The 11,139-nt window shown below is 37.3% G+C and overlaps 1 protein-coding gene across 3 annotated transcripts; it reads left to right on the forward strand.

The window, feature by feature from the left end:
- The first annotated feature begins 3 nt into the window (after nt 1-3).
- LOC135774475 (H-2 class I histocompatibility antigen, L-D alpha chain-like) lies at nt 4-11,001 on the forward strand. Of its 3 annotated transcripts, none has more exons than XM_065284615.1 (6): nt 4-136; nt 982-1,221; nt 1,316-1,585; nt 1,966-2,229; nt 7,344-7,477; nt 7,614-11,001. In XM_065284615.1, exons 2-5 carry the CDS (start codon nt 1,059-1,061, stop codon nt 7,475-7,477), a joined length of 831 nt encoding a protein of 276 aa, XP_065140687.1. In that variant the 5' UTR covers nt 4-136; nt 982-1,058; the 3' UTR covers nt 7,614-11,001. The 3 variants fall into 3 exon arrangements, with proteins under 3 accessions (XP_065140687.1, XP_073668835.1, XP_065140678.1); XM_073812734.1 differs by lacking the exon at nt 4-136 and adding an exon at nt 496-750 and having other exon boundaries at nt 7,344-7,519; XM_065284606.2 differs by lacking the exon at nt 4-136 and adding an exon at nt 498-750.
- The last annotated feature ends 138 nt before the right edge of the window (nt 11,002-11,139 follow it).

An 11,139-nucleotide genomic window follows, 5' to 3' on the forward strand; every position in this document is an offset into this window, starting at 1 on the left:
ACCGTAGACATTTTTACGGTATTCAAGGAGAAGTTGGTTCAGTGAGAAGAAGATTCAGAAATAGGAAAGAGGACGTTTTAGTCACAAGAATGCGGTTTAGGACATTGTTTATTAAATAAATGTCTTCAAAGAATTGGTAAGCATTACAATGGAAATTGTGATAAATGTGGATTAGCTGAAACTGTAGGACATGTGCTCATAGAATGTGAAGCTTATGAAAGAGAGCGTTTCAAGTTAAAACAAGCTTTAAGAAATATTGAGATTAATGAGATGACACTTCAAGTTCTCCTAGGGACTAAGCAATAAAAAATATATCACGAGTTAATTATATTTTTAAAGGAAACAGGATTATTTAATAGGATGTAAAAATCACTTCTGTGTAAACTCTAAAATTTATAATTTAAGTTAAGTTTAAATCTTCCTTTCAAATATGCGCTTCACACTCCTTTCCAGTAGGTGGCGGGAATGCACCTTTTAAGTTGGTTTGCCAACCGCCATAAAACCCTAGAAGAAGAAGAAGAAGAACGATACAAGCTCCGAAACAGTGGTTCATTGCAAAACTTTTCGAGTCTGATGCAAGCATCGAAGCTTCGGTGTCAGACGTAACATCACTAAGTATAACTACAGTATGGCTTAGCTTTATTTAAAAACATTTTGTGGTTATGGAGTTGCTCGTGGTGTACGTGAAGTGGATTTTTAAAATCTTCAATGCGTTTGGATTGTTTGAGCACTTTCTTCCTGCTTATTGTGGTAAGAAACTCAAAGTCGTCAGATGCTATTATGCTAAATTGTAGCACATTCTTCTCATTCTAAAACGATCTGTATAAAAAGCACGACGTACCGCGTAACGTTAACGTTACGCAACACCTGTTGTTTAATCGACTTTACGTTATATTTGTTTAGTTTGTCTTTACACCTTTAAGTAATTTAAACATTTTTAAAGCTTTTGTCGTGACTTTCTGTACCGTTTTTCTTCCACAGAACGACACTACCTCCAATATGTTTACACCGTTACCTCATCTGGTCCTTTGTACAGTGCTGTGGGAGTGTGTGATGATATGCAGATATCTCACTACTGTAATGAAAAACACATCTGGATAAGAGACACTGATCTGAGTGCAGATGATTGGAGGTCTGGTCCTCTAGAGCCACCTGAGTCGAGAGATTGGTTTCTAAATCTTCTCTATACTCTGGCAAACTGTACAAACTCCAAGTGTCCAGGTGAGTCTATTAGATTCAGATTCTCTTCAGGTATGATATATGGCTGTAGTTATTCATTTTTAAGATCTGATCGGTTATTCTGCTGTGATTTTAGAGCTTCACACATTACAGAGGAGAATTGGCTGTGAGGTGATGAAGTCTTCCAGTGGAAAAGTCAAAAGTCAGACGGCCTATGATGAATATCGATTTGATGGAGTGGAGTTCATTTACTTGAATTTTAATACAATGCAATGGATGGCAAACAGTCTTAGTGCAAAAGAAATCAAAAACCAGTGGGACATGAATACAGGTCGCATCGAGTACCTCAGATCATATCTTCTTAACCAATGCATGACCCGGCTTTCAACATATAATTCAACAAAGAGTAAGTGTTAATAATGTTGTTGTGTTTCTGTTATTAAAAATCTCTTTACTAAGCTTTGTTTCTGTACAGTACATAAAAAAGAAAACTTTACAGCAGTGAATCTCAAACTTGGGGGTGCCAGCTAGTTTTATGACATTTTATTAAATGCATTAAGTCGTCATAAATCATTTCATTCTGTGTAATTAAACCTTAGGAAAATTATTAAGTTTGAGATTGTTTTGTCGAGATTTTCTATGGTGGGGCACGCCTTAAAATGTACTCTTTGCGATTAAAGTCTTTTGAGTAGCATGTTGTGTTTAGACTAAAAAACTTTGTTAAACTTTGATTGTTTACTCGTGTGCTGCATTATTATTTACATTTATTTACTATTTACTCTGCAGATCCACCCAAAATTGACATGTTTGCAATTCATGATCGACGCAAGCTGAATCTGACCTGTATGGCCACCGGCTTTTACCCCAAAGAGATAAAGATTGATATAACACTGAATGGAATTAAACTTGAATCCTTATACACTACTGAAGTCACACCAAACCATGACAACACCTTTCAGATAAGAACCACTGTGGAGATCAACAGAGAAGATAAAGACGGATTGGAGTGTCATGTTACTCACAGCAATCAAACACTTAGAACAAAATGGGGTAAATATGATCACATTTACTTGAATAGTAAAACTAAAAATTTCATGCACCTTTACAATCTTCGTACTGTCTAATTATTGTTAGAGGTCGATCGATTTATCGGATTTGCCGATTAATACGCGCCGATAATGATAACAATAACTATCGTTCATCGGCAAAAATTCCGACCGATAGTTTTTTCCGGTTGCGTTTGTTGCATACTCAGCAGGGAAGCTCTGCTACTTTTCTGCATTAAAAAGTAGGAGATCGCCCTCTACTGGCAAAAACTAACACCATTAATGAATGCCTCCTGCTGGTTGTTGTGACAAGTGATGTGATACGCACCGCAGCAACCAGGGATACATCGCACGTGAATGTAAAACCAAGTAAAAAGGTACAGTACACTAAAGTTAACGTTGTCATATTATTGCGTGGCGATCTGCGCAGATACGCAATTTCTTTATGCATTTATAAAGTCAGACATGTCTGCACAAACTGCGCATCCTCTACACCAGAGGTCCCCAACCACCGGGTCGCGAGAACGTCCCGAAAAAATGTGTATAATAGCCACGTAATAGCTTAATCGGGTATTTTGAACTGTAAGAGCCGACATCAATCATTTCCACTTTTGAACAGAGCCGCGCTCTCTCTCTTTTTCTCCGCCTCTCTCTCTCTATCAGCGCATCAGCGATCACATTGCTGTCATTAGAGTTTGAGCATACAGTACTTCTAAAACACAATCGATCAAAGAATTGCGAAGGTATGACTTTATGAATCATTTGCAAATGTACGTCGCAATGATGTACATATGCGGAGACGTTCAAATGTGTGACAGCGCAAATGACTGAAAAGTTATTATTTTATTCTTCTTTAAAACAACTTCAGAATTATCCATCGATCGTAGCACCATGATCAAAATAAACTATTAGGCTTATAATATTTTAACGGCTAAACTTTTAACGTAGGTTTGAAAGGAACCTATAAACTTGTCAATCATCATTAATCATGGTTAACGTGAGTCTCCGTGCCTCTGCGCCCAGCCGCAATTCTTCTGGCATCTCTCCTCCTTCACTGCATTTTTCTTCTCTTCTGTTACTTGGAATTGGGTCTCAAGCCCGACCAAAATTCGAGCTGCCTTCGAGAACAGCAAGCCAAGTTCGTTTAGGTTTCATTAATTATTAAGACTAAGGGGCCAGTCACACCAAAAGCGTTTATGGCAGTTGCAGGCGCCTTTTTTGAATGATATTCTATGGGCAGGGCGCGTTTGCGCGCTGTTTATGCGCGCCGAGCGCCTTGCGGTTTTTTGCCGCCTGCCGTGCACGCGTTTTTGAAGGAGCGCTGAGGGCGGAGAAGCGCCCGACGTCATTCGTGTCTTTCCATTGTCCAATCGAATAAGGGGAGAGGCGGGCCTTACGTTGTGGTGAGGGAAGTTTACAGTTGCTTTGAAGAACCGGACACCACTCGCTCACTCTCTCCTGCGTGTTTGTGCCCCTCTCATCCTCAAACAAGGTCAGAGCAAGCGTCCTCTTTTTAAAGTTTCTGCTGATATGACAGTTAACAGCAAAAGAGCGCTCACGCTTCAATATTTGATTGACAAGACAGCTGACTCGGTGGTTGCTTAGCAATATGAAAAGCCGCGTCGCACTGCTCTTTTTTTTAAAAAGGCAGTGCGTCGCGCCTTGCGTTTGCAAGCGTTTAAAGCGCTTTTGGTGTGACTGAAGCCTAAAAGGGCAGGCAAACTAGTAAAAACAATGAAAGTAAAAAACAATCCGCCAAAAATATACTATAAATATACTAGGGGTGTGACGGTCATTATATAACCGTGAGACCGACGGTTATAGTTGAACACCGTCATTAGAACTCTATAACCGCCAAAACCGTGTTATTAAAATATTTTTTTAACGTTTTTTTATCATAAAGAATTTTTTAATACTAATTAAAAACATTTGTTAACAGTCTGTGTTATACGCCCCCTCACGTTCTCACGCAATGAAAAATACAGAGCGGAGCAGACACTGACAACGCGCTGACATATAGGATAGACCAGGTTACTTTTCGGTTACTTTTGAGATTGAACATATTAAACAAAGTCTCACCTTTCAAATCATCTCTTTCTTCTAGTTAATTTATAGCATCAAATAAACACGAATGACCATGAGAAGGAATGTTGTTTTAACCGCGGAAAGGCGTCAGTACACTTCGCTTTTCAAGTTAAAATCCTCCCATGCTAATCTACTAACTCTCTTGAACGCACATTCACTGCTAGTTGTCTTGCTGTTAATTTTAAAGAAATGTAGAGCAAGTAGCTAATCAGCGTCTAGTTTATTCAAACGCCGGGTGAGCACCGTGCAGCGCGTCTGCGGAGAGCGTTTGCTGCGCGTGGCCATTGTGCTTTTACACCGGCTGCGTTTAATAACAATCTCAAGTTCACATTACTTTCTTTTACCTGCATTTATGAGCAAAACCTCTTCAATGCGCTTTTAATCCACATTGTTTTCGTGCTATTCTGGTCCATTTAATGACAGATATAGACACAATTACAGACATAAAAAGCCCAATGCACAAATCTGTTTCTCTGAAGATTATTAAAATAGATGATAGATAGAGGATTAATTTATGCTGGGCAGAGAGTGACAGCGCAGTCTTCTGGCAACAGTGTGTTTTTTTAAATATTTCATTGCTTTCTGTTAAATTGTTCAAAGTTATTACTGTTTAAAACACACTTGGCATCACATTCATGATTTTATGGTAAAATGACACTTTCCCGTCAATCCACGAGCATTTAAACGAGCACAACGCCCCCCCCCCCCACACACCACCGACGGTTATGTGACGAACCGTCACATTTGACTCACGTCATAAACGTCATCACCAATTCTGAAACCGGCACACCCCTAAAATATACTATAGCCTAAATAAAACAATTATTAATTTTCCTAATGCCTGGTTGTTATCTTTACTTCCGTTTAAAACGTAAATTTCGAAAAGGAGGATTTTCAGCACGTTTGAACAGGAACTCAGCGACACCAACACCCCCCCCATCTCATCCCCGGTCCGCGAAATTTCTTTAAAGCTGAAACCGGTCTGTGGTGAAAAAAAGGTTGGGGACCCCTGCTCTTCACAGTGCAAACTCAAGGCCAGTCTGATCTGAACAGTAGTGTTGTAGTCAAGACCACCTAAACCGAGACCAAGTCATGACCAAGACCAAGACAGGCCGAGACAAGACCAAGACTTTAAAGGGTCGAGACCGAGTCAAGACCAAGACCATCGCAAATCACTGCATTAAAACACTTATGATAAAATGTGGAAAATGCATATGATTAGGCACTTCTTGTCTGTGCGCGTGCATGCGTATGTGTGTGTGTGTGCCATCATAGAAGTTGATAAAATAATCAAAAGCATTGCAGATATTTGGGAATTTATCTTTGTCTATAAGCAAATAAAAGTGAACAAACACTAAAGCGCTGAAATCAACTTAACCATTTAATCTGAACTGTCTTTCCATGGCTTGCCATCCCCTTAACACAATGCAGGTGTTTTTAGTTAATAAAATAAGAAAAATTGTCATTGGGAGAAACTAAAACAATGCTTAAACAATGCCAACATCATATGCCAAACCTGAATAAACTGCATAAAATTAATGATAAAAAATAAAGTTGTGATGTACACTGCAAAAAAAGATTTTCAAGAAAAGATGTTCTTAGTATTTTTGTCTTGTTTTCAGTAAAAATATCTAAAAATTCTTAAATGAAGATGCTTTTTCTTGATGAGCAAAACGACCCAAGAAAATAAGTCTAGTTTTTAGACCAAAAATATCAAATTTAAGTGATTTTGTGCAAAAAACAAGCAAAAAAAAATCTGCCAATGGGGTAACAAAAAAATCTTGAACCTTCTTGAATCTTGAAAATTACCCCATTGGCAGATTATTTTGCTTGTTTTATGCAAAATTTGATATTTCTGCTCTAAAAACTAGACTTTTTTTCTTGAAAATCATTTTTTGCAGTGTGCATCAGTTGTGGTCTTGTCCGGTCTTGAAATAAAATTCAGAGTCCTCTTTATCTGAGACCGAGACGAGACCAAGACCTTTAAAAAGTGGTCTTGAGACTGGTCTTGAGACCAAGACCGGTCTTTAGAACTACAACACTACTGAAGATTGTGAGGTTTATGATCGCTGTACAGTCAAACAGACATAGCCTGCTGTAGTTTTATGATAAATGTCTATCATTACTATCATAACTTATTTATGATAAACAAAAAACAAAATTGCGTAATGACATCATTTGTAATTTTTACAACAGTTCATGCTATAGACCGTTTCAGCGGTCACAACATAAACAAGCCGCTGTCGCGGTCCGAACGTAACTTCCGGTAAACTCCGCTAATAATAAATAACAACAAATTCTTTAAACATAGTTTATTTATATAACAAGCAAACAAAACAACACATAGATTACCTAGGAAACCAAAACATTTGTTATTTTCGACGAGGCATTTGTTCAAGAGATCAGTTTAGCAACCAGTCAGACCATTAAAAAAACGAAACCGGAAGTAAGGTTCGGATCCAGACGTGTATCACGTGCGTCCGATGAAACCATCTATACTGTTATTTGAATCTGTTTTGATTGTTCTGTGGTGTGTTTCTTTGGTTTAGTATTATTTTAGTTTGCTTAGGTTTGTTGATAGTTCATATTCATATTTACATTTACTTATATTGTGGAGGATTTTCTTTTTCTGGGTGGATCATCAAGACTATTGGTCATCCTAGTTGTCAATCAGGAGTGTTGCGTAATTGCATTTTTTTAAAAAGTGGAGAAGGCGGTTCTTTTCTAAAATTCGAGAAAATCCTTAGCTACACCTTTAAAAGTACAAATAATTTTGTCAATTCTTTATTCTAATTTGGTAATAAATTTTAACACAACTTTGTTGTGTTATGTTTGAGCTTAGTGAATGAGATATGAGTGTTGTGTTTGAATTCAGTAAATGGTCAAAAACTATCTGTTCCTTGGTTATCGTTATCGGCAAAATCCAATATCGGCCTACCTCTAATTATTGTACTTATTATACTGATGGCTTTGGATTTAAATGATAAACTAGGAAAAATCTAATTTTGTTTGCTATTTGTTGTTTTTCTGCAGATGGAAATTGCAAAAACTGCCCTGAATCATCTAGAACACTTGTTATAGTGTTAGTTACTCTGGCAATCGTAGCTGCTGCACTTTTCATTATCTGGTGTGTCTCCAGAAAGAAGAAAGTGAAAAATGCAATATAGGTAATATTGTTCTACCTGGATGTTATACAGTCTTTACCAAATGTATGTAAAACAATCATTAACCTATTTATTGAAGATTAGTTTCATATTTTTTATTATGTATTTCTTTGAATATTCTCTAAATTTCACAATATAGCCTCTGGGACAGATGAAGAACATCCAGGTCGGTCAGAGGGGACGCAGCAACCCAATGGAAGTCTGACCAATCAAAAGACTGATACAAATTGAGGAGGTAATGAAATGCAGACTTTACCTGGATGTCTGGTAGCTTTAGTTGTAACAAAATTGATATTTTGTTCTCCCTCTCACTGATTCTTTGGATCTGGGAAAGTGTTTTGAGTTCTGGACAACAAAACTATTATATTTGTATTGTATTGTATTGTATTTTCAGATGATCAATGAAAACATTTGTTGTGATATCATTAGGCAAGTCAATTGATCATTTTCCTCATGTTGTGTTTTAAAACTATGTTTCATGGGTTCAGAAAAAACTAAAACAAAAACTAAAGCACATTTTTATTGGAACCACATTCCAGCATTAAAGCCATACGTGTGTACTACATATTGCCAGACACTAGGTCACTTTTGCTTTATTTGGGTTTTATTTGTGAATGTATTGCAGTAGATTTCTTGTTTTGTTTTGTTTTGTTGTCTTCCTGCACTATGCAGTCAGCCTACCCAGCAAGCAATAGCCATTATTTTAACACCTAGGTTAACTATAGTCCTGATATAAGCTATTTCTTAATGTCAAGGATACTTCCTGGTCCTTAAAAGTCACTTCTTTCAGAGGTTAGGTGAGGCTCCTCTTTAACATTTGGAGAACACATAAATGGAACAGGCTAGCAAGTGCACGTCATTGCGTCATTACCTTAGTAAAAAGGTGTGCTTTTGGTGCTGCACGCATAGGATTGTGGGTGATTTCAGAGCGCGAAGGCTACACCTATGCATCCTTTCCTGTATATGGGATATTTCTTGAATGAAGGACTCAGTCCTTCGCGTGTGCACTTGAAACTAAACTTAATTACATTTTTGCTCCATGTCCCCTTAGGGGCTCCATAGTTAGGAGACGCATGTTGTTCCAAATAAAGTGGGTACTGAACGATCTTTAATAAATCCTGCCTTGATAAAGTCATGTTAACCACTGATTCTTCACATCTTCATCCTTTTGTAGTGAAAACAACACAAACTTGCCTTGACAGCTGAAAACACAGTGCCTTCTCGACATTGTTAACACACTAACTAGCTGAAGGGTCTGTGGGCAGGTCAGAGTTTTCGTTTCTCCCGGGCAAGACTGTAGGCGGAGATTATTATGCAAAGTGACGAATCATTTCAGCGATTCAGAGTTGACTCCAGTAACTTTACTAATCGTGCACTTTTTGGTTTAACTACTTTAAACGTTGTTTACATTGATGGACAGCTACGTGACACACTGCAATACAAGTAATTTTTTCGATTTTGGATCTGTCTGGCATTTTAAATGTCTCTCCTTTCTGTCTACTAACACTTTCCCATTTGCACCTCTCTCATCTGCTCGAGCAAGCAAGGCCGTCGGGCACAAAACTCGCGTCCTGTCAAACCACCCAGCCCCACTTCCCTCCTGTATTTTTTAATTTCCTAAATCTCTCAGTATCTTCAAGACATGACAGATTATATCTGCCTGAATTCTTGTCAAGATATTTTTAAAACTGTAATTCTGTCTATGTATGCATATACCAGGGTCGCACGCCTGTGTGTCGGTCAGCGTAAAGAAAATCGTTTTTGTTGCTTTTAACATTTTAACATCAAGCAAGTCCTGCACTTGATTTTCTAATTCCTGCATGTTTTAAAACCAAAATTAATGACTTTTTACTGTCTAAGGCTGCATTTCAATTTATCCAACAACGGGCTAGGCCAGGGGGCAAACAGAAATTGCGCGTTGCATTAGTCAAGACGTTAATAAAATTAGTGGCGTTAAAATGAATTCACATTAATGCTATATTAATGTGTTAATTTTAACAGCCCTCCATCATGTAAGCAAAATCAACATGATAATCAGTTTGGTTTCTGTTTTTGACACATTTTATGTGTAGTCAGTGCATGACAGCCCAAATTTTGCCTCATAGCCCTAAACGTCTAGGCTGCGTTAGACATCTTTTAAATGCAAAATTGCTTGCTGGGTTAATGGCACCAGCTGGATTGATGGACAGGAAGACTATATGCTATGCAATATTATCCATTATGCAATATGCTATTTTTTTATCGTACAACTTTGCTGTATTTTGTGAATTAATGTTTTCTTGCACTATTTTTATATTTGTAATTTTGTATATTTTTTTACTACTACATCCTCTGTGCTTCTGTACCAAATCACATCTGAGCTGACAAAATCATTCAGGACCCTTTTCACAACCCAGTCCACTACCTCTTTAAACTTCCTCATTACAGAGCACCCAACACCAGAACAGCAAGTCATTTCTTTCCTCTACCTCCCGCTGGTTAAAAACATTTCCAATAAACACGTAATAACGCTGATGACTGGGAATGCACAAAAATGTCATCGTGTAATATGCTGCTATGCTAATTGTAATGACGACAGATTGGGTTGAGAGAGGGCACACTCTGTGATGTGAGCGACCAGTACGAGAAGACAGTCAATGTTTGGACTTACTGTTTTATACTGTTGTTTTGCCCTTGTATCCGTTCTCTCTGTGTTTAGGATTATCTTGTGTGCGCAACAAGATATGATGCTGCTCTCGTGACTCTTAGTTGTCACAAGTGAACACTGTGTACTGTATACTCGTTTGAGAGGTTGTGAGTTAGGTACGCAGGTCAATATGATATCCTCATGATATTGACAAAATAATTAAGTAGACACTATAATAATATCACTAAACATTTCTGTTATACTTGAAAAAAAAAAATCATATTAAACATTGTTTGCTTGAGGCAACATTGTAGCACAAAGGAAATTTAAAGGAACAGTATGTAGGATTGTGGCCAAAACTGATTGCAATCACACAACTGGTGGCCAACACACAACATAAACATCAGTTGAGGGCTGCAACTCCACTTTTTAAATGACAATATCCTGGCCAGACCACCGTTGTTAGTGATATAAGTATTTGAAATGATTTCTTAATGTCTAGTGATATATTAGGGCCATTTTATGAAGAAAAAAATTAAACATACTTATTGAAAACCGATTTATCTAGTTTTAAATGTATTACATATTTCTTATCTAATAAAGTATTACTGAAAATGTGAAAGAATATGGCACCATGTGATGTATGCACATGTACTAAAGAAGCAGCAAAATAGATAATGTGAACATTTTGATTGAACAGTATTTGAGTTCCCCTTCCTTGAGATAAGATTGACCAATCAACTAGGGTTTTAAAAAATATTTGTATTGTGTTTATTTTATTACGTCTTTTTTAATGATTTGTACCTTGTCATTGTGTCTGTGTTGTGCTAGATTTTGTAACCCAAATAAATCTTGTATGTATTTGTGAATGCAGCTGTCAATAAAATCAATTTTCATACTGTTTTATTGTGGTCAGCACTCATCCAACTATACTGGGATAAAATGTACAGTACAGTATGTGTATAAAAACACCCCTTTTAAAGGCAGGGTATCTCATTTGATCCAGAAACATTTTAAGTTATGCTGGTTAAAAGTCTCC

This window comes from Paramisgurnus dabryanus, chromosome 19 (assembly GCF_030506205.2).
Source record: "Paramisgurnus dabryanus chromosome 19, PD_genome_1.1, whole genome shotgun sequence".
Taxonomy (NCBI): Eukaryota; Metazoa; Chordata; class Actinopteri; order Cypriniformes; family Cobitidae; genus Paramisgurnus; species Paramisgurnus dabryanus.